At 46.5% G+C, this 24,316-nt stretch overlaps 1 protein-coding gene across 2 annotated transcripts in view; it reads left to right on the top strand.

Moving 5' to 3' along the window:
* myo10 (myosin X) overlaps positions 1 to 24,316 on the top strand; it is a 75,110-nt gene that overhangs the window by 30,432 nt on the left and 20,362 nt on the right. For both annotated transcript variants that reach the window (XM_028427025.1, XM_028427026.1), the window contains exons 3-13: positions 2,770 to 2,928; positions 15,404 to 15,591; positions 20,470 to 20,604; positions 20,684 to 20,808; positions 21,116 to 21,129; positions 21,318 to 21,402; positions 21,665 to 21,768; positions 21,946 to 22,075; positions 22,645 to 22,763; positions 23,523 to 23,669; positions 23,935 to 24,035. In XM_028427025.1, coding sequence (XP_028282826.1) covers positions 2,770 to 2,928; positions 15,404 to 15,591; positions 20,470 to 20,604; positions 20,684 to 20,808; positions 21,116 to 21,129; positions 21,318 to 21,402; positions 21,665 to 21,768; positions 21,946 to 22,075; positions 22,645 to 22,763; positions 23,523 to 23,669; positions 23,935 to 24,035 — 1,307 coding nt within the window. The remainder of the gene's footprint in view (positions 1 to 2,769; positions 2,929 to 15,403; positions 15,592 to 20,469; positions 20,605 to 20,683; positions 20,809 to 21,115; positions 21,130 to 21,317; positions 21,403 to 21,664; positions 21,769 to 21,945; positions 22,076 to 22,644; positions 22,764 to 23,522; positions 23,670 to 23,934; positions 24,036 to 24,316) is intronic.

Here is a 24,316-nt window from a genome sequence, read left to right as displayed (position 1 = left end):
CTCTGAGTGTTCGCCTGTCAGAGGAGGAGCACTGAAACTCATTATGTGGCATTAGGAGGGACATCTGAGGCCCCTCGCTGCCCCTCTCTCTCTCTCAGGTAACCCTCCACTCGCCTCAAGCTTCACCCCCCCCCCTCCTCCTCCTCCTCCTCCATCATCTTCATCAAAAGCAGCAGCTGCTCTTTGGATCACCATTCATCTCCTGCTGCATTGTCCTGCAGTCAGCGAAGGAGGAGGAGAGTCTGCACCGTCACAAACTCTGAAACCCGAGCAAGACGAGAGCAACCCCGTGACACACACGCGCGCACACACACACACACACACACACACACACATATCCACAACCGCTGAAGGACCCTTAAACACACCACATCTTTCACATCTTTAATTACTTACCAGTCTCACTCACCGTTTGGTTCAACAATGTGTTGCTCGGTGTCAGCATTATGTCAGTGACACCTGTTAACTGTGGCTGAGTCTGATGTGTCTCCCTGAGCGACCACATCGATCCACATCTGCTCTGACGCTGAGCAGATGACACAAATCTCCAGTTACACACGGCAGATGGCTGGCAGCCGCACACAAATCTAAGAATTACAATGACCGCACACACACACACAAAAGAACATGTGACCACATCACCGCCACGGGTTCAACACATGAGGACACACACACCTGTGGAGCAGGAGGGATTAGCAGTGGATCACTGATGGGAGGGCAGCAGGAGTAGGTGGAGCTCTCCACTGGCCGACAGGTGGGTTCGAGGCTCACGGGCGGAGGTGGGTTCGAGGCTCACAGGTGGGTTCGAGGCCCACGGGCGGAGGTGGGTTCGAGGCTCACAGGTGGGTTCGAGGCTCACAGGTGGAGGTGGGTGTGAGGCTCACAGGTGGGTTCGAGGCCCACGGGCGGAGGTGGGTGTGAGGCCCACGGGCGGAGGTGGGTGTGAGGCTCACAGGTGGAGGTGTGCTAACAGCGGCTCACTGTGCTCTCCAGGACTGTTGACTGTAAACATGTTTACATGTCAGTCTGTTAGCTCCCTGTAACGGTTCAGGTCACAGAATGTAAACAGTGTTTCTCGTTCCTTTTATTAGACACAAAGACACAACTTTACTTCTTTTTTTGATATTTTTTATTTGTATATGTTTAAACCGGTTTCACCTGGACAGACCGGGCCTGACGAACAAACCAGAGCAGGCCTCCATCTCATTTCTTTCGCTTCCATCATTGATGGAGGAATGTGGGAAATGAAGTCTTGACAGGAAGCTGGGAGGCAGCGTGTGTTAATGTGTGTGTTAATGTGTGTGTGTGTGTTAATGTGTGTGTGTGTGTGTGTGTGAGGGAGCTGGGGTCAGATGTGACTGACTCCTCAGACAAAGACTTGCTGTCTTCAGGAAGAGTCCCCCCCGATGCTGCCAGGTCACAGTGGGTCACCACTCAGCCACAGACAGCCGTGTGTGTGTCTGTGTGTGTGTGTGTGTAAATGGTTTTAGTTCTGATTTTTATGTGACAATATTTAACATAGATTATCAGTCGTCACTTTTCATTGGTGTTGTCATCCTCCTCCACCTCCTGCCTCGTGTTTTCCACCAGCTCAGGGTCAGATTAACCCTTTGCTGTCTGCTATTTGTCTCCTCTGTGCTGGTTGTGTTGTGGACTGTATGTCAGACTTCACCTGCTGTAAACCGTACAGACAGACCGTTAGCATCACATCAGTCCTGTTTCACTGAGCCTTTATCCAGGCTTAATGTTCACTTCAGAATCCCGTGTTCCTGTCTTCTGTTCTCCATCATCACGAATGCATCATGAAAATATGCAGTTATGCTGTGGACTTTAAGGGATTTTCTCACTGCAGCTGGTTCCTGATAAGAGTGTCAGTGAAGTAAAGCAAGGCCAGCGAATCCTGATGATTTAATACGTGAAATGTGGAGAATGTGAGAAATGTCATGTGGTTTCTGCAGCTATCTGTGGACTCGTGGACTTTTTGCTGTTTTCCTTTGGGAAACGCTGAAAGAGCTGAATCTTAAGCATTAACCTGCTGAACATGACGTCAATGTTTGGCCTCTAAAAGGCAAATAAATGACCCACAACTGAAGCCGACCGAAAGAGGAAGGAGACACGGATCAGCTCTCCTGTGAACAGGACCTCAGGAAGCTGCTCGGGTGAAGAGATAAATGTCTTCCTGTGGCTTTAAACAAGTGTTTCTGAGCGGATACTCTAAGAAAACTCTGGGGGGATTTTAAAGAAAATGAAGGTGTAGTAAATAAGCCTGCAATAAAGCTCTGTCTGCGCTGATTGGTCAGCACCATTTACATAGTAGTCACCACCCACCATTTAGCAGCATCCCAGGAAATCCCAGGGAGAATCGGAGCAGCAAAGACTGAGCAGCTACTTCCTGTCTTCATGTCACATGGTCTCCTCTTTGCCCCGCCTCTTTAGCAGAGTAGCAGTGGATGCTGAGTATTTATTCCAAACTAAATATTGGTCCCATGAACTCCACATCTTTGAACATTTAAATGAACCAATCAGAAGGAAATTCACTGTGATGAAAATGATTCTGTCCTGGCAGCTCATCCTGACATTATAAAGCCAAACATGTGATGCTAATTATAGCTGCTAGCTGTGTAAATCTCTTAATTCAACCCACTATGTGCTACTAAATAAAGCTACTATAGCAAAAGGGGGCAGATCAAAGGTGCAGAGGCGATGTTTGGTTGTGTGTCTGTATGTTTGTGTGTTAGTATTCATTGTGTTTGCTGTGTTGTCCTCTAGGTGTACACCTACAAGCAGAATGCGCTCACCAGGCAGAAAGTGCAGCCCATGCACCACAGCAGCATCAGAGGGGTGGAGGACATGGCAACCCTGGAGGACCTTCACGACGGCGCCATCATGCACAACCTCTGCCTGCGTTACAAGCAGAGGCACATCTATGTAAGTCTCCCACCAGCCGCACACGCGACATTTCCCAGCATGCCTCAGGTGAATTCTGACACATCTTTCACTTTCACACGGTAAATTCTTGAGGCGGCGATCAGCACGGAGGCGTGGAGGCACGTCAACCCAAAACTATGTCAGTTCTATCAGCACCATCAGTTTGTCACGGAACACTGGCTTCATTTAAGAGGAGTCTCCCATGAAAAGCTGGAGTCGCTCGGTCGTGACGTAACAGCTGTGATTACCGTCTAGACACAGGTGGGGGAGGCGGCTCGTTCAGACAGGTCGCCTCCACGTGCACGTGTGAGAGGTCATGTGGAGCTTCTGACTGTCCTGTACGTGAACAGAGACGTGTGGTATGCAGCCATTCTCCCTGTGGACATCCTGTCAAAAAAGGTTTCTGTGATTTATGACAAAGAGCTCGCGGTGAGTCCGCAGGTGACGTGCGTGTGAGGCTGATTGACAGGTGTGTTTAACACACGTGCAGACGCAGCAGGTGGTTTATGAGTTTTACAGTGAACATAGTGTTCTGTACTTGTCATGACGTTCTGCATAGTTTTGGTGTTGACTCCAGATTTGTGTCTGTACAGTAGGTATTTAGATCTCAGACAAACTGAATGTTTGTCATGTGACTGCTGCTCACTAAGTATTTGTACTTAGTTACTGTACTTAAGTAAATTTTTATGTATTTATACTTTACTTTAAGTAAAAATAATTTACTCCATTACATTTTGCAGCTGTTACCTGTACTTTCTACTCCACTACATTTCTACAGGCTCTGTAGTTACTTGTACATTTATGAATACAGTTCATACAGCTGTGCTGGACTGATGTGAGGTCAGACTCTGCATGGAGGTGGTGTCCTCCACCACTGCTCACATGTGAGTCGATCATGGCGTCTTAGCTGTGGGGAGGAATGCAGAATGTAAACCCGAAGCTGAATATTAGCTGTTCAGCTCTCAGTCTTGATGCTGTGCGTGGCCTCTGTAAACAAAGTGATTATTCAGACCACACACTTGTATGGACACCTGCATCCATTGTTCTCTGCGTGAGCTCGCACATTCATGCTGTCCCGTTTCCCAGCATCGTCACACGTCCGTGCCCTAAAAAAGCTGAAAAGTTCTCACATTCCACCAGCGGCCGCCTCAGCACAGGGTCCAGGGTCAGCTCGGGCGGCGCTGCGAGACATTCGTCTTTCTGATGTAGGACACATTCATAATGGGGCATTCTGTCTGAGCTGGGGAGACCTGGCTGAGGTCTCTGGCACTTTGAAATGGGATTTTACCAGGTTTTAAATAGTCCTTTGTCTTCAGTTCTTACTTATAAAAATATAAATGTCTCTGTATTGCATCAGATCTCTATTTCCAGCTCTTGTGGTGAAGCTCTGGACTGTGCCAATAGTCATTTTACATGCTGCTGTTCTGCCCTCAGACCGAGCTTAAAGGGTGCAGACCCCCAAAAAAAGGTTTTGAAGGACTTTATGTAAAGTCAGAGTTTGATTGCATTGTATTAAAAGAGTGTTTGTGCAGGTGGGTGAGTTCTGCAGCGTCGATGTGCATAAACAGGAGACGAATGTAGCTCGGCCCTGGCAGAGGAACCTCATCCAGAGCAGAGAAAACCAATGGTTGTGTTTGTTGGCATGTGCACGCTCACTGCTGGGTTTAAGGTTTGTTTCTGCAGCGTTGACCAGGTGATGAAAAGCACAGGTGGTAAAACAGAAAGCAGCTGAGAGGGTCTTACTGCTTTTATTTAAAGGTCGTTTGGACATTAACAAAGTGTGGTAGCCAAGAGGCAGAAGGCTCCAAGTGAGAGGAGGCTGACTTCTGTTGTTTGGTTTAGAGGCTGGTGTTTGAGCCGTGGCTTCAGTGGGGTTTGGACGGAACTAGCGGGTCCTGGCTCAGATCTGAGAGCAGCAGTGTCGTCCAGGCTGGGAGGCAGAGCGGGTGAAAGCATGTAAACCACAGTGAGGAGGATAGATAGAGAATGTAACTGTTACTCTGCACAATGTGTGGTGAATATGCAAATCTCTGTTCTGATAGATGGGCCTACATGTGTTTATGAAGGGATTATTAGGTCATTAGGTCATTTAGCTCATTTCCAGCACCTCTGATGTGTAGAAAACCTCAAAAGCTAGCCTTGAAAACTAACATCACTTTGGTCCATCACGAAATCCCTCCCCAGTCCAGGAACTTGCAGTTCCTCATCATAGACTGATGGATTGTTGCAGCTCTGCATGTTTTAATGGTGCGGGGACTGATCAACAATACATTAACCTACATTTAACAAAACATGGTGCATTCCCATACATGGTTAATCCTTCGGTGTCCTGCTTTACACAGCAAGCTAATTAGACTTTAAACAAAGCTGCTCTGTTAGCGTTGACCAGAGTCAGAGTACAGAAACCATGAAACTGTACAGGGTCAAGAAGTATGTAGGACACACGGCTCTCAGGCGTTACTGTCTCATTTTGTGCTTATGGATTAATGACTAAACCTGACCAGGCAAAACAAACCGGCCACAAAGGCAGCCTTGTTGCTCTGCGCTCGCCTCAGCCGCACTAACCTTTGACAAATGCCATCTCGTTACTTTAATCACATCTGAGCGCTCCCGTATGGTCAAAATTATCCAATCAATTCATCACAGACGCCCCAAACTGCACCCTGACGGGGCTTTTTCCTTTCAGTCCAGGAGGGGAATAAAGAGGAGGGGGGGCAGAGAAGTGGGTCCTTCTGAACCAAAGAGAATAACAAATATGAATCTGTTAGCTAATCATGACTGCCATGAGGACGAGGGGACAGTTCAGAGGCAGAAAATCAGACGGGCTCTGCACACAGACCACTGGATGCTTCCTGGATTGTGTCACTGCATGTTTCTTCTTGTTCTCCTCCTGCTCATAAACAGTGTGGCCTTTTCATGCCAGAGAGCTGTCCGGACTTTTGGACATGTGTACAGCTGAGGCTTTCCAGAGAACAGTGTGTTTTTCAGGAGCCTGTGCCCTTAAAGACACAGGAGAAATGTAAAAAAGACAGTTTACAGTTAGTCCACACTGACAGTCAGCGTCAGATCTTAATAAAAAAAATCCCTGTGGAGCAGGAAAACACACACTTCTGTGAAAAAGCTGCAGTGATATGCAGCCTGTGTGTGTGTGTGAGCGCATATATATACATATATATATATATATATATATGTGTGTATATATATGTGTATATATATGTGTATATATATATATATATATATATGTGTGTGTATATATATATATATATATATATATGTATATGTGTATATATATATGTATATATGTATATATATATATATATGTATATATGTATATATATGTATAATTATTGTGGGCAGTTTAAGGTACACCTGTGCACTAATCATGATGTCAGATCAGCATCTTGATGTGGCACACCTGTGAGGTGGGATGGATTATCTCAGCAAAGCAGAAGTGCTCACTATCACACATTTAGACAGATTTGTGAACAATGTTTGAGAGGAATGGTAATATTGTGTATCTGGAATGAAGTTTAGATCTTCAAGTCCATCTCATGAAACATGGGAGCAAAAACAAAAGTGTTGCGTTTATATTTTTGTTGAGTGTACATATGTATATATATGTATATGCATATACGTGTGTATATATATATATATATATATATATATATATATATATATATATATATATATATATATATATATATATATATATATACACACATATATATACATATGTATACATATATATATATGTGTGTGTGTGTAGCATATACATTTCTTTTAATAAATGCTGTTAACATTCCTGGAAACATTCCTGCAGTGTTAAAGGGCAGAGAAAGGTGAGGTGACGGGCTTAATGCATGAAGTCAGACACATCAGAGCGAGGGGCCCCCTGTCATAACCTGTCAGGGGCCCCCACAACTCCTTAAAGCCCCCCTGCTGACCTCTTAGAGAATTAATAAGGAGAATTAATGAGCATGGTCTGCTGTTCAATCTCATCTACTTTATTATTTCATCTTTGTTGCTTTATGTAAAAGTTACCATCATGACAAGTCCCACTGTGACCACAAGAGGGCGCAAATTTGCGATAAGACCGATTAGGTGAATCATCCGTCAATCAGCGACTATCGTGAGCTAACCACAACAAATCAGGTACCGGGAACCTAACAGGCTGCAGAGGAGGTTTGTTGTCGTTCTTATGAGCACGTAAAGCTAAACTGAAAAAACTATTATCAGAATGTGATGTCACAAATCTCACAAGAATGCAGCTACCGTTCAAGCTGTGTTTTCCAGAGGTTGAAAGCCTTGTTACGAGGTGTAAGAACACACACTCGCTGCAGCAGACAGCTTGAAGTGTTTAGTTTGGATTGTTTCACTGAAAAAATATTTGTGTTTTAGCTAAACAGCCTCAGAGCTACTTTGCTTTAGCATTAGCATGACAGTTGAACAGGGATTTAGACTGTGTGTGTGTGTGTGTGTGTGATTGTAACCAGCTGTACTGTCGACTGGTGGCCTCACTCGTCTCCTTGCAGATTCCACTGGAAGCGGCATGCACACACACACACGCACGCACGCAGACACACACACACACACACACACACACTGTATTTTGTCTCCTCATTTTTTCACTGTCTTTCACTCAGGAATCTTTGAGTCGCTCTGTACCCCACAGTCATTCTTTAATACCAACATACACATCCCCCACCCTATCCAACATGGCCTCCAGACTCCCCCTCATCTTTTCTTCCATACTCACACACACACACACACACACACAGTTTCTCTCTTTGCACATTTCATTGTCAACACCTCCACAGCAGGGGGTCAGTCACATCAAGAACTCTTTATTCCAACCAGGGACTTTTTCTGTCGTGTTTCAAACACATGAACAGGATGACACTGTTTAATGGCAGGAAGTTCCCTCACTGGTTACAGTGTGTGTTTTTATTTGTACACACATGACTGTAAGAAGGTGACGGCCTGATCCAGCTCGACAGAGTCAGCTGTCTGCCAACATGATCTATGTGTTTCCAGTCGGTGGTCTGACCCCGTTTTTTTTAAGCCAGTTGTGTGTTTGCACTCTGATGCATGGTTTAGGGGTGATGGTGAATTTGTTAGTTTGTTAGAGCGATGATGATGATGATGATGATGATGATGATGATGAACAACCGCAGTATGTGCCGCAAGTGGCTGGAAACACGTTGTTGAGGACTAGAACTGTTGTCTTTCAGGGCTGCTTCCCAAAGGGGCCTCAAGGGGCCTTGATAATGTCACAATGTAAACGTTTCAGATATGACGGACGTTAAAGGTTTGAAAAGGTTGTCCTTGTGGTGTGTCAGAATGATCCAAAGACCTTCTGACTCTCAGAGTGCTGTGGGCAGCGTGTGTCTGGTGGAGATTTTTACGTCTGTGGGGATTGAACTGCATCCACATCCTTTCATAGATTATTCAGTTCTTCCTGATGAGGACGGGCTGCAGCGCCTGCTGTAATCAGCCAGAACACAGGTGGCGGTGTGCAGATTATCATAGGAAGTGAGCAGAAAATGCAGCTTGGTGCTTTCTGGTTTCAGTGCAGAGTGGATTCAATGTCGCGACTCGCTTGGCTTATTTTAACAAGTCTTAGCGCTGGCTGCCGGTGCGCTGACAGACTGCAGCAGGCAGCTGCTGCTCCACTCTGCCTCAGCTCATAACTGTGAGGATGAACGTAGGCGGCGGAGGGCTGGAATGTGGAGAAGGCTGCAACTTAAAACTAGCATTCCTGAGTTACGCCCATGAATAATTAACCTGCTAATCACCTCGTTTGAGGATGCCTGCCTGCAGAGTGGGTCGTGGGCAAACTGTGGATCAGTGTCGTAAAATCAGTTTTTGTCCCACACTTATGTTTTGATGTCTGAGAGAAAACAGGAGGTTTACCTTCAGATTGTGTGTCAGGATTTTCCCACACACACGCTCTGAAACACAAACACACTTCAGTCCTCCTTAAACGCTGTGTGTGGAAGATACTTCTACATTTCGGAGCTTTCAGCCAACTGCTCAGCTCGGAGCCCTGATTACTGTCAGATGTGAAGAACCCAGCCAACAGAACCAAACGCTGTCCTGATGTCACTTCCTGTGGGCTGTCTGTGTAAATACTCCATGCTGAGGTCACTTCCTGTCACATTAAGGCCACAGGTGGATTTTCTTTAGATCACGTTGACCCTTTTTTGTTTTGAAGGAACACACGATGCAACCTGTGGTTTTGCAGCATTTTTGGCTAATTAATCTCTGGCAGAGGCCGCCCGCCCGCTGTGATGTGTTGCTGACAGAAAAACAGATTTGTCTGGAATCTGCTGGACAGATTGCTCTCGGCTTGGTCAATAAGTTCAAATGTGTGACTTTTATGGTTTTCAGCTGAGGTTGAGATGTGGTTTTTGGCAAAATGATCATTGTTTTCGTGGTTTGGAGTCAACACAACTCGGCGTAATTGTGTGCGTATTTGTAAGTGGAAAAACTTCACCCTGGTGATGTCCATGTATGTATGTATGAAAACACTTTGGGGAAACATTCATTCATCAATGAGATGAGAAGCACTGGATGGTTAATAGACCAGCCTGCAGACAGCACTGCATCCTCACTACAATCCACAGGGTTTCATGTTTGTAGCCTACAGATTCTGACCTTTCCTTATATCAATTAATAATCTGTATACAGATTATAACGCTAAAACGTTCCTTATAACAGCATTACTGTGGATTTCTATGTGATGAACTCCTGTAAGCCTAGCCTCTGTGCAAACACAAGCTGTTCCTCAGACTCACTGTTCATCATCATCATCATCATCATCGCTCTAACAAATTCACCCTCACCCCTAAACCATGCATCAGAGTGCAAACAACTAACTGGCCTCATAAAAGGGGGTCAGACCACCGACTGGAAACACATAGATCATGTTGGCAGACAGCTGACTCTGTCGAGCTGGATCAGGCCGTCACCTTCTTACGGTCATGTGTATAAATAAAAACACTGAATAATCAGTGAACACAGACACACTAAGCAGTGAGGGAACTTCCTGCCATTAAACAGTGTCATCCTGTTCATGTGTTTGAAACACGGACAGAAAAAGTCCCTGGTTGGAATAAAGAGTTCTTGATGTGACTGACCCCCTGCTGTGGAGGTGTTGACAATGAAATGTGCAGAGAGAGACACATGTTTGATGGGGTGGGGGATGTGTGTTGGTATAAAAGAATGGCCGTGGGGTACAGTAATCCCATAGCAGTTTGAAAAGACTGTTTTTAGCCAACACTCCTCAATGTTAATCCATAAACACTAAGTTCATGTAGCTGCATCACCTGTAGCTAGGTGGGTTTAGCAGATGACGTCATGTCATCCATCTTTATATACAGTCTATGACTCCATCTGCTCCATCCAGGAGACAGACCCTGATTGTAAATACATTTGGTTTTATTATTTCAGCTGCAGTGAAACCACAGTTTTATGATGATATCTGTCATAAATAAAGCAGAAAGTGGGAAGTTTTCTGTTCCTGAACAAACCGGCTTTCACACACGTCCATCAGCTGCTATATTAAACCAAAACCGTGGATCAGGATCGCTTTAATCGCTGAAGAATTCCTAACTCCGCCGCTGCAGTGCGTTTCCTCCTCTTTTACATTTCCTGCCGTCAGTCAGGCAGGTTGGCCGGCTCGTGTTTCCTCTGGTCCTCCTGAGTTTTTTTCTCCATCTGGTCTTGATTTCCCTCTCGGTGCATTTATCTGGCTCCGTCGTAGTTTCTGGATGTGTGATGGCCTGCGTGCCTGCCTCTGCTCTGCAGTTACACCATCAGCAGCGACTGCCACCTTTCTGTAAACACACCGTCACTGCAGCTTCACTCAGGATTCTCTTTAGGTCCTCATTGGCCTTTTATGATAATAAATATGAGTCCCTCTTCAGTGTTTGATCTAACTCTGTGCTCAGCTAGGATTCCCGATTCTAAACTCCCTCCATCCAGGATGGTGTAGCAGGTTTTGTTCACACACTGCACGGAGTGGGGATCACTTTCCCTGCGTCACCTCTGAGGTATGGCTGAGAGGATCTGACCCCACACATGGAGGCTGAGGGGCTTCTGATGAGAGCCACAGCCAATTAGTTCTCAGCCAGGGTGCTGCCACGGAAACCGTTACTGGGACAGACCAACAGGGGTCTCAACCTAATTGAGTCCAAATGCTTGTAATTCATCAAGTTAAGGCCGGGCATGACTTCACCCAAAGGCATTTGTCTTAAACGTGTTTCGTGTGAGTGTCGACCTCCGATGGAGCAAACGTGACTTTTCTTAAAGGGGAGGCAGATCAGGTGATAAACACTCAGAGCAGCTCTCCTTCTTTTTTAAGGTTCGCTTTGAAATTCCTGTGAACAATGTTCTGTCTACAAATAAGACAAGCCGCAGTCTTCTTGGCGTTTTTTTCTTTGTGTTCCCCGAACAGTCTCTCTGCCTCGACTTAAACTGCACAAACAACAGCTCTCCAGAACCGTTTCTCCTCCCTCCTCAGGACGTCCCTGTAAGAGTCTCCGTCTCTGTGTCTCAGAGACCACAAACAGAGCGGCTGTGATATTGAGAGATTTTTCTTTCATTGGAAAACAAGTTCTTGTTTCTGATGAGTCTGCCCGTGTGCAGACTCATCATACCTTGCCACAGTAGGACAGTGCGCTCTGTGAGTAAGAAAATATTGTGAAATCTTGAACAGAAAAATATTGACGTGTGTTATTTTCACTCCTCTGCTGTGACTTCAGGCTCGCTGAGTTTCCTCTCACAGCTGTCACGGGGTGCAGAGGCCGGAGTCTTCTCCACATTAGAATGTCAAACATGACGTGACGCTGTGACCGCTGCATGTGGGCCTCAGAGACAGATATCAGCCGTGACTGTAAACTGTTTACACGGCCGGCGGAAGACGAACTTTACTGCTCTTACATGTCTGAGCCGACTGCTTCACCTGAGCAGGCTGCTGCCCGCTGTGTTTACACACTGAGAGATAACACACATGCTCATCTGTGGTCTGTTGTACATCACTCTAACACACACACACACAGAGGCAGTGCAGCCTGGGCCTGCATGGTTTTGTCATGTAAAACCTGTCATCCATCCAACTGCCATTCAAATGTATTTGCATCCAGGCTGAATGTAGGTCAGTCAGTCAGTGGGACATGGGTCAGTGTGAGCAGAGCAGGTGGTGAACATGTTTGTGTGTTTTGATAAAGAAGAAGCATGTCTACAACATTTACTGTGTGGGCAGGTCTTCAGATTAGAGGATGGCAACTTCTCAGAATCCAGACTGTGTATTAATCTGCAGCTGAAAGTAGTTCCCACCAAAAGACAGAACAGCATCCCACAGGGGCATGAAGTCCAGACTCATGGCTGAAAGTCAGGCAGGATTTGTTGTTCTGTAATGGTTTAGAACCTTTTGTCACGCATTTCCTCTTTTGCTGTGCTGCAGACACGTTGATGCCCACAAACATGTGAAAAGTTTTCTTTGGACTGAGAAAATGAAGCCGCTTTTGGTTTCTTTGGGAACAGAGAGAGGGAGAGGAAGACATGCAGCATAAACTGGATGAAAAGAAAACGTTTGATTTCAGATAATTGACTCGTTGCACTAGAACAATGATCTTTTACTGTGATGGTTCGACTGACTGAGGTTCAGCTTTAGGGACAGAAGATGATGTTTGTGTAGTAACATGAGGGTTGTAATGTTATTGTGTTATTGCTCAGTTCCCTCACACACTGCCGACCTAAAGCTGCGTTACGTTTGTGTCCAGCGGTTTTCTGATTTCTGGTGATTATAATTGCTCTGTGGAAAAAGCAGCAGCAGCTCTCCAGAACCGTTTCTCCTCCCTCCTCAGGACGTCCCTGTAAGAGTTTCCGTCTCTGCGTCTCAGAGACCACAAACAGAGCGGCTGTGCTGTGATGTTACTGCTGCTGCTCTTTCCCTGCTCCATGCATCGGTATGCACATTAATCCAATTATCGCTATTATGGTTGTAATTTGAGTTCAGCGCCGTGTTTCACCTCAGGCCCGGCGGCGTGCGTTAGCAGGAGCTTTTTTTCCCCTCTGTCCAGAGCCAGCAGTGCTTCACTGATTGACCTCCATATTAAGGAAGGAGGACTCTTCTGGTTTTGGTTTCTGGGCTTAGACGCTGCAGCGGAATCAACTTGAATAACTGAATCACAGGAATTAAAACAAAAACAAACAGCAACCATCAAAATAAGCATGAAGAAGGGGAAAATGCCAGAAAGCAGTGAAACACGTGTGACTGACAGAACAGACAGCTCTGTTTGCTTTCAGTGCAGGGAGACGATCAGGACCAGACTCAGAGACGGCCTCTCTCCCTCCGCCTGGTGTATTTCTGCTCTGGCTTCAGGCAGCAGACTCCCAGAGCCTGATGCATGCTCATGGGAACACTGTGCACCGCTGTAATCAGATTCTGGGCTTGAGTCGCACACTTAGCATCAAAGTTTTATCTGAAGTATCATCTTCGTATGTCAGAGGTTGACTGCGAAGGTTTTATTTGCTGCATGTGGTAATTAGAAAATGACGGGGAAGTCCCATTTTGCTATTGGCTCAAAAGATTTATGAGCTGACAGCTCCTCCTCTGACCTCGCTGCAGATCTGCTGTGTGCTCGTTTCTGGGCAGTTTTCTCCTCTCCTTTCGCATGGGAAGCGAAGGACTTTGTGGGGACTTTGGGCGCCAGCCTCTGCATCGGCCCCGCAGGCTGCCACTTGTCTTTGACCTCCAAATTCCAATCAATCCATCCTTGAGTTCAAGTGTGCGAAATCTGAAGAAGAACCATCTAAGTTTTCTTAAGATATTGTGCGTTACTTTGTGTAAACTGAATAGACACACGCTGCAGGGAATAGCTTGATATTTGAATCGGTGACTGTAAAAATAAAAGTACACACTCATACATGTGTGTATAAATAATTCTTTTCTTGTGGCAGTTTGTGTGTCCTTCCTACACACCATCAGCTTTTGACAATTTACGACATGAGACATTAAAGGTAGGGGAGGAGATTTTGAAAAATCTCAGTAAGAGTCAGCCAGATTTCAAAAGTAAACAAACGCCCCTTTCTCTCGGAGCTCACCCCGAAGCCACGCCTCCAATCACATGGACGCGCATCACCTGAAGACGAGCTGCGGTCTGTGACTTCAGCCATCATGCACGTACCTCTCTGGTGCACAGAGCAGGAAGAGAGTGACAACCAGCCAATACTCCGCGCAGGGTCCACCCAGAGGATTGGCTGATGTTTCGGTTGCTATCGGACTGTAAAGAGAAGTTACACTAATTTAACAATATAACTATTATTATTATTATTATTATTAAATAACTAATTTAAAATGCATCATCACCTTTAAGACAAAAATGGACAGGAGATGTTTTGGTTGCATCAATCTGTTGACTCCTCTAGAATATGATGCTGTGATGTTGCTGTTTGTGTTTGTCACTTTGAGGATGCTTGTTTGGGATAAACTCATTTCATTTCCAACCCTTTGCTCTCCTCTGTTTACTGCACCTCTGGCTGCATCAGTGGTTCCATGCTCAGGTGGATGCTGCTGCTGATGATGATGATGATGATGGTGATGGTGATGGTGATGTCTCTGACAGCATTTCCTCTGTGACTGCCGCATCATTCCGCTGTAACCTTTACCACAGCAGCAGACATATGCAGCTGTTTACAGATGATGTTATTTTTATTACATTATATGTTAACCACAGCATCCATGCTGCCACCAAGGCTGCTTCAGGCTGCACCCACTTCTGTTTCAGCAGTTTATTTTGAAAGTTGAAGCCAGATTGTGAGAAGAAAACTGAAAGATGACATGTTGTGTTGCTGAGAGCTGGTCAGAGCGGTGTTCAGTGAGGTCACATGCTCGGCTGCTTGTTATGGTTGCTGTTGTCCACCTTTCTGGGAGCCTAACAGGGGTTTTATGAGTGTGCTTCTATCTGGGATATTGGATTATGTGCAGCAGAGTCCGGCAGCTGAGATGCTCCAATCAAGAGCTATGGAGGTCTCACTCTGATCTCTCCAGGGCCTGGAAGGTTGAACATTGCATTATATTAAGGTCACTTTTAGCAAGCATAGAACCATGAGACGATCTTTCTCAGGCAGCAACTACCAGGCTAGGCCCTCTGAGCAGAGACCCTGAGGCTGATCCAGGGCCTGGTACCTCAGGATGCCCCAGGAGGAGCTGGAAGATAGTGCTAGGGAGGTCTGGGTGATGGATGGATAGATGGTCTTATGGTTGAAAGTCTGGCTGCAGTGATCCCTCCAGCCTGCTCCGAACATGGCCTTTGTTTTTGTCTTTTGCTGTGTTTTTAATGTCTGTGTGGACACACACATCTGAATCATCAATTCAGATAAATCAGAATTACACAATGTCTATGTATAGCTTCTTAGCTCATTGTAAGCTGATGCTAACAGCATGGTGCTCCTTCTCTCTGATCCACAGACCTACATCGGCTCCATCCTGGCAGCAGTCAACCCGTACCAGCCGCTGCCCGGCCTGTATGACCGGCCAGCCGTGGAGCTGTACAGCCAGCACCACCTCGGCGAAATCTCCCCGCACATCTTCGCCATCGCTAACGAGTGCTACCGCTCGCTGTGGAAGAGGCTGCAGAACCAGTGTGTCCTGATCAGGTTGGTGATCCTGCTCTGCTCGTCTTTATATTTTGAAATTTGAAAAGATGTTTAGCCACCAGGGGGTAGAAAACTTCCATAATCCTGGACGTCAGACATTCAAATTTAAATTCCAAATTTCCCCAAACATGTTGACTTCGTTTCCCTCTCAGGGTTTCTGCGCCCTTCTTGTCAGAGGTTTTATTGAGGCGTCTAATTAGCCGTTTGAATAAAGGTTTTTCTGGTGTTTAATCAGGTTTCAAGTCTCCTGGGCAAATTGGCTGCACCTCTGAGGATCTCAGCACTACATGTCACAACACACACACACACCATTACTATCTGCATGCACTGCTTTCCTTCCTCACATCCTTCCTCTTTGATTGCAGCTTTTACATGTGCTCCATTGTTTCCTCAGACAGACGGAGACCTTCTCGTCCCGCTGAGTTCTGAAGAAAGTTATTTTTACTCCTGAGAAATGATAATATTTGGCCCCTGATTTAGCAGAGAGCGGATACAGGAGACAGGAGCTGCTGTGTTTGTGGTCATCGAGGTATCCTGAATACGTGGGATTGTTCTGGCCACAACATGGCGACAGAGAAAAGTGAATTATGTAAGAAAACAATAGATGCAGCTGACTGTCGGTGCATCCTGCAGCTCAAAGGTTTCAGTGAATGTGTAGAGCTCTACAGTCTGCCTGCAGCTTTACCAACAATTAGCGAACGCTTAGTTTACAGCCTGTTTTATGGCTGCTGAGAATAATGAGACTCACATGTCCACTGTAAAGATGAGCTGCTTTGAGTTTGTGAGGATGGATAACATGTTTGTTGTCTGTTATCCTTTAAATGCCACAGCTCTGCTCACCTCGTCCTCCTGCCTTCGTCCGTCCGTCCAGCTGGGACACAGAAAGTCTTTTGTCTGACATTGGTCAGTGGGAAGAATGTGTGGTGAGCAGAGCAAAGCGTAAACACAAACACTTTGTGTTGTCGTAGGCGCTGCCACTGAGAAACGTGTTCTCCATGAAAGCAGCATGTGAAGCCACGCGGGCCAGAGAGGCACGGCGGTGACCTTTAACTGTCCGCTCAAACACAACCTGCTGCTTCACTGTCTGTGAAAATAGACTCAATGACACAGTGAGTTCTCCAAGGAGCACACGCACCGCCCTCCTCTGACTCCTGCTGTCTCTGATACCCTGAAGCTTGACCTCCAGTGGAGGTCCTGGTGCGTGGCCTGGCTCACAGTGACACACACACACAGCTCTGTCCCGCCAAAAACACCAAAGTCACCTCAGCACAGACCCTCATAAAACATGGCAGCACCCCCACCCCCTCTGTGTGTGAGGATGAGGAGCTATAAATTGCAAGCTGGCACTTTCAGACGGTGCAGGAAGTGTTCTGGTCGGGTTTAGGGATGGTGGGTAATCAGATCCAGGCAGAGGGAGGCGAATGAAACAGGAGCTGGTGTAAAAGAGGAGGAGGAGGAGGAGGAGGAGGAGGAGGAGGAAGCCGGCTCACAGAAAGCCATCTGCTCGTTAATGCTCCTGAATGCCACTCTGCGTTTCCACTGATGCAGATACCTGCTACATTATTTTACAGAGAACCTCCTGTTGGGTTTTTACTGCAGATTTCAGCAAGAATGAAGAAACTCCTGGAAAAGCTCCAGACCTTCAGACTGAATGCCACCATGGCAGGTTTTCATCTGGATAATAAAGCAATAAACAGGAGGCTCAGGCCTTTAACTCAGAGCTTTATTACCTCATGTTTCATACGGGGCTGCACTTCATGGTTGGAAGTGACCTGAAGAGAAACACTGATGCTGTTTGTCCAAACAGAAATACTCGTTTTCCCTGTTTTGGTCCCTGTGTGGAAGGCCTGACTCCACCCGCCCTCCACCCGCCTCTCAGATGAGCTGGAGCACCACAGTCGGCCTCGGTGTTGGATCTGAATTTGAGCATTGATTGAAACCAGAAGAGCGGGGGCTGTTACAGCGGCTCGTTAATGCCCGAGGTGTCGGTCTAACTTTTACAGAGTGTCCGCATATTAATGCCTCTTCAAGCTTCCTGCTTCAGCTGCATTGTCTGTTCTATAGGCTTTAAATACATGTGGAGGAATCCACTGAGATCGCACCAAAGTCTGAGGAGCTGTGTGGAGTCTTCAGCCAACACCCCCAGAGGCCGCAGGGGGAACTGCATTTTGTTATGTGGTTGTTTCCCCACCTTTAGTGCTGCTTGGTCTTTCTTTTTATATTTGTTTTATAAATCCTGACGCTTTCTACCATTTCACATGGGACTCACTGTCCTCATGAGGAAATGACTGGGCCTTACGTGCTGGGTGTCCTGTGGTTGTGTGAACCTGTAAAACACGTGAGAGGATGTGAAGAATAGTTCACTGTACCATCAAAGGTCAAACTCTGTAGAATGGGTTTGTGTCCAAAAGCAGTCCAGATGAGACTAAAAGGCTGAAGGTGCCACAGCCCACAGCCCCCGACCCAGCAGTGCGTCCCTGGCCTCCTGACCCCAGAGGTGCATGTGGGGTCAAACCCAATAGTCTGCAGCCTTGTTAATTACTCAGGCATCTGGGGGTCACGGAGCCTGCAGCAGGGCCCTGTATAAACATGGCTGAGAGGTTTTCTCCGGGGATTTGGAGGGATCTATCTGCTCGGAGTTTCATAATTTGACTGAACTGTGACCAAAGGGAGGAATGAATCCCAGCAAAGCAGGATGGGAGGAAACCATGTTGGGTTTAAGTGTAAGGTGAGATGAGCCGTCACTGTAATCAGAGTTTTATGAAGTTAGAGCAGAGCTTTGCATTTCAGGCGGTGTGCTTTGTGATTGGTTGGATCAGTTTGTGCTTTGTGACTACACCTTATTGAGACCCCAGAGGTCTATGAGCTCCTGCACATCATAACACAGGGAGAAAGACCACTGTAAATGGTTTGACGTTACTCTAGGAGTACCCCAGAGCTCAGTACTGGGTCCTCCGAATCTAATATTTTATTAATAACATGAATCAGTGTGTGCGGCATTTTGGGAGCAGCAGCCTTTAGACGTGCATTCCACTTCATCTTAACAAGTAATTTAATCTTAATCTTCTTTACGTTTTTTTTTCTATCGTTCGGTGAGACCATTTCACTTTTTCCCAGAGAAAGCCTTCCAGATTAAATGACCTGTGCAGGTGTTGTTTTCTTCTTTCAGCGCTCCTCGTCTCAGTTTCTCCTCTCTGCTCTGAACCCTTTCACCAGCTAACAGAGTCTGCAGCTCTGTTCCTCCGTACAAAAGGTCTGGGTGAGGTCCAGATCTGCTGAGGCAGTTTGTCCAACACGCTCAGCCGCTCGGCTGAAGACTCCCTCCTTCCTGTCTGTGGGGGGTTTTTACCTTGGGTGGCAACAGCATGTGGAGAGCCAGGGATTAGTACAAAGGCGCAGTGTAGCTGTGTGTGTGTGAGTGTGAGCTGGCTTGTTGCCAGAGGTCTTTTAAACGAGTTACATTTTACAGACCCTTTCAGATTTGGCATCAGTGTAGTCAAAGCTATTTAAATGAGTTACATACATGACATCCAGCCTCTCAAAGAAAGCTTCAGCCGAGAGGCCTGAGTCTGCTGCTTCTCTTCAAAACCAGGAGCAAAGATCGGACTCTGCATGGAGCCAGGAGCGTCCCAGGGTCCTGTGGCACTGTGACGTCCTGTAAAATCCTTCTTTTAGTGTACACATTTCAGTTTTTAATAACAAAGTCTTTGCTCTAACAAGCTGCTGGCTGTTATGCAGCTTTCTCCAGCTCAAACACAGAGTGGCAAATCCAGCTGTGTCTTTGTAGGTTTTCTATCTTTTAACTGTGTTATCCTGCACAAAGACATGTTCTCTCTACGTATAGGTGACATTGTGCTGCTTCCATAGAGGAGCAAGAACCTGAAGTGACTGAACATGTGGTGGGAGCTCAGGATTCAGAGAGCACACTACAGCCTTTGAGTGAAGGGCTACATTATAAAGAAATTTAATATTAAAAGACAGAAACCTCAGAAAACGTGCAGAGTTTTGGCCTCTAGTGATGTGTCATAATCGAAGGTGCGCTGCTGTGAGGTCCCAGTCATGTTCTTTATCCTCCAGCTGTCTCACTGTTAATAGGACAGTGTATTAATGTTTAAATGTGCTGCAAACAGCAGCTTTTAACAGACCTAATGACCTGAAGCCCACATAGCTGCTCGCGGTCGACTTCATTTTCCCATGAGTCCATCCTGTCATAACATCTGTCCACATGTGCGGCGCAGTCACGTCTCCGGCTGCAGCCAGACACCCTGAGAGTTTACATGATGTGCGGTCCTGTTCTCTGTCCGTCAGGAATGTGCCACCGACCTCAGGGACGTGACCTTCCACACAAACCGGCAAACACACGTCAGCTTTATTCAAATAAAACTCAAGCACAGTGTGCGCCGCTGTCCGAGAAAGGAGTGATGAGGCGGTCAGGAGGACTGCTCCCTGCAGCAGAGCCACACTGTCACTGCTGCACCGCCTTTCTCTTTCTTTTGCTCACTTTGGGACATCTGTTAAAAACTGGTCCACTCTGTATGTATACTTGAGAGTGACCTTTGAACTGCTGATGATTTTCATGTCTGAAAAAATAATTGTTGAGCATTCCTTCATCAGATCTGTTCATGTCATGTTTTATTCAGCTTTCATTATGTTCCATCATACTGATGCCAGGTTCAGAGGCTCAGTTAGCGCTGTCTACTGCGCCATCTAGTGGTAGAAGTTTGCCTGTTTTAGCCCAAATGCCTCTGCAGAATCTGATGCTTAGCACACAGTAACTGATGAATAATGTTTGGGCGCTGCCATCATCATTAAACATGACAAGAATTAACCCTTGAACACATGTCCTGATCAGCTGTGTGTCTCCTTTCCTTCCTTCAGTGGAGAGAGTGGAGCCGGTAAAACGGAAAGCACCAAGCTGATCCTGAAGTTCCTGTCAGCCATGAGCCAGCACTCCCTGGAGGTGTCGTCCAGAGACAAGACGTCTCATGTGGAGGAGGCGCTGCTGGGGAGCAGGTGCTTCTTCATCTGAACTGTGTGAGGTTTAACTCTTTCTGTTTGTCACCTGGTTAATCCTCCTGCTCCTTCTCCACAGTCCCATCATGGAGGCCTTTGGAAACGCCAAGACTGTCTACAACAACAACTCCAGCCGCTTTGGGAAGTTTGTCCAGCTGCATTTCAGCCAGAAGGGCAACATCCAGGGAGGCAGGATCGTCGACTGTATCCTTCCAGACCCGCTCAGTGGGCCCCGCTTCCTTTCACTTTAGACTCGGTTCCACTCAGCACACAGGAAGGAAGTGTGTGGAGGGTTTCACAAAGCTGCCTTTAAAGTGAAATCAAACAAGAGGCCTGAGGTGCAAGAGGCCAGGAACATGTGTATGAATAGTAATGGGTCTGCAGAATGTTCAGGAACATTTAATCAATGTTTATGGAAGCTGGCAGCTGTCTTTCTGAGGAGCACCAGCATTGACCTGTTCCATCTTTTTCTGCCTGTTTGGTGCCTTGACTGACTCTTTCATGACCACAGACCTCTTAGAAAAGGTGAGTGAGCTTCCTCCTGTGTCACTGAGTTTGAGGCATTCATTCAAACACTGTTAGTCTGAAGGTTTCCATGTTGTCAACTTTTCACCTGTTCCAAGTGTTAAAACAGTCGCATCGTGTCCAGAATCACTGGGTCAGTGTTAGAAGCTCCAAAGCTCCGGGCTGACTCCTCCTCCTCTTCTCTGCAGAACCGAGTGGTCCGGCAGAACCCAGGGGAGAGGAACTACCACATTTTCTACGCCATATTAGCAGGAGCCAACACCCAGCAGAGAGGTGGGGGGAAGCAAGCACCTTTTCCCTGTCACATATTCACCCCATGTTCACTGCTCAATATTTGTGCTATATGCAAGTTTTCATGATTTTACGCTGATTTGGTCGTATCTTCCAACCGACATGTTTGCATTTTGAACTTAAAGTTTTAAAGCAAGCGATACGCATGTATCTGAAGCCTGTTGACAGGGTTCGGGGCTCAGACAGTGCAGGTGATTGTTCCAGTGTGCTCCTCGTGTGACTGTGTGTCCGTTTCTGTCTGCAGAGGCGTTCGGGCTGACACATCCTGACAGCTATAACTACCTGAGACAGTCGGGCTGCAACTCTGACAAGACAATCAACGACAAGGGCACTTTCCAGGATATTCTGGTATGCCACAGGGTGGCGCTGTGAACACGTTTATACACACATGTAAAACATGCTAAAAACAGGAGGTTCCCTTTGATGTCTTGGTTTACAGCATGGCACTCCCTTCCTGCTGTAGTCATTCTGGGAGCTCAGGATTTTCCGGATTGTTCTGTATTTCATTTTTCTCTGTGTTCCCAGAATTCCATGCGCACGATGCAGTTCACGGAGGAGAACATCAGCGAGGTCCTGCGCCTCCTGGCTGGGATTCTCCACGCAGGGAACATCGAGTTCATGACGGCCGGAGGGGCGCAGGTCTCCTCCAAATCAGGTCAGAGAGTTAACCCTCTCAGCGCCCACACTTTTATGAATGATGTTTTCATGTACAGGCCAAGTGTGTGTGTGTGAGCAGAACATGAGCAGAACTTCTCTCTCTCTCACCTCTGGTGTCAAAGCACAATATTCCCTCACAGTGAGAAGGTGTGTCATTACGACAGGTTGCTGTTGTTGCAGCGCTGCCTCCTTTTAGCCATTTTGCTAATCCCCAAATTTTAATCCAGTAGTTTTCATGAATAAACCCATTCATATTCTAGCACAGACATGGTGCACGGTCTGTGTGTGATGATGAATTACCTCCATTAGTTCACTTAGTTTCCTGCATCAAAGTATTCAAGTATTCATAGAACGAAGCACAAGCTAAGGATGTTAGCATCATAGCCTCCAAGGTTACTGTACTCCTCACACTGAACAAATGCTAATGATGATGATGATGAGGAGGAGGAGGAGCTAAAGGTCAGGCTTGAAGAGGTGGGGGCGGCCGTCATTGTGACGTGAATAACAGAACAGCCCGTCACCTCTGAACCCTCTGACCATGAAGATGTGTGTTTGTTTCATCTGCAGCTCTCAGCCGGACGTCCGACCTCCTGGGGCTGAACTCAGATCAGCTGGCCGAGGTGTTGACCCACCGGTCCATGATCCTCAGGGGCGAGGAGATCTGCACGCCACTAACTGTTGAACAGGTCAGTAAAGGCCATCAGCCCTACAGTTAGCAGTCTTCTGTGTAGGAGTTAGTGTATTCTGATTCAAAGTGGTCCACCAGCGACCGCTGAGCTTCTGGTGGGTGGTGGTCTGAGGGAGGACCTCCTGGTTTAGATCAACTTCAAGGACCTAAAGCATTACAACAGAGCAGTCCCTTTCCAAAGTTAGCAGCAGCTGCAGGTAACTGCATCATGATAAACAGCAAGTGTTCCACAGGGGCCCTGACTTGTGACACAGCTCCCACCCTTCCCATAATGCATCTCCACGGCCTCCTCTGGCTTCCTGCTGCATGCCCTCGTCTTTCACACACCCTTTGTTGCCCTCTAACAAACATCACAGAGCAGAACCATTGTTCTAAACCAGGCTCTCACAGGGTTCAGCCTCTGGTTAATGTGGGCAGAACAAAACAAACCCAAACACACGGCGGAGTTTTTCCGGTTTGTTGTCGCTTCGTAACGACCGAGAACGGGATTTGGGGGGGGGCAAGTTCATGACAGAAGTCACTGATTCAGCAGGTAAACAGAGCAGGCTGTGTCCTGTCTGTGCACTCCAACGCTTGTTCTGTGTATTTAAACACATGCAGCCATGTGCCTCAGGAGCTTCACTGTTCTGCATAACCAGCGTCCAAATAAAAGAAGTTCATCAGGCTGACACTAATAATAACAAAAAGTAACATTCTTAGATCAGTATAACAGTAAAGCTGAGCTGCACGTTAACCCTTTCCCTGCTGCTGGCTGCAGGCCGTGGACTCCCGGGACTCCATGGCCATGGCACTTTATTCTCAGTGTTTCAACTGGATCATCCGCAAGCTCAACAGCCGCATCAGAGGCAGAGAGGACTTCAAGTCCATCAGCATCCTGGACATCTTTGGGTTCGAGAACTTTGAGGTGTGTTTCAACACAAACAGTGTTATCATTGTCTGGAATGTTCCCTCAGGGATAAATACTGTTTATTACATGTAATTAAATTAAACTCCCTCACACAAACACTCAGTTAAACCCAACAGTATGACCGTATGATTCCCCTCTCTCCAATATTTGAATCATATTTTAATTGTTAATCATTCCATAAACAAACCTCGGGGGTTCCTTGTTTTTCAGCTCATTAAGGCTCCGCCTGTGTTTAATATCTGCCTGGTTTCGTTCCCCACAGGTCAACCGCTTTGAGCAGTTCAACATCAACTATGCAAATGAGAAGCTTCAGGAATATTTTAACAAGCACATTTTCTCCCTGGAGCAACTTGAATACAACAAGTAGGTGGAGGTTTACACGTGCACTCACGATGCACTAAAGGCGTCAGTCACTGGCGTTCATGCTGTTAGCTGTTAGCTGTTAGCTAACCTCGCTCAGAGGAAAACAACAACATCAGTAGATGTAAAAACTCTTCAGCCAGGCCATGAAAATAACTTTACAGGTTAAAACATTAAGGAAATGGACCATTTATTATTGTATTTTTATGATTATTGTCCGAAAATATGCTTGTGAATTAGCATATTCACAGCATATGACATGTTTATATAAGCGCCAATAAATG

The sequence above is a fragment of the Parambassis ranga genome, chromosome 17, assembly GCF_900634625.1.
Source record: "Parambassis ranga chromosome 17, fParRan2.1, whole genome shotgun sequence".
In the NCBI taxonomy this organism is placed as follows: Eukaryota; Metazoa; Chordata; class Actinopteri; family Ambassidae; genus Parambassis; species Parambassis ranga.
Note: the sequence above shows the minus strand (reverse complement) of the source record. Positions and strands in the feature narration are given on the sequence as shown.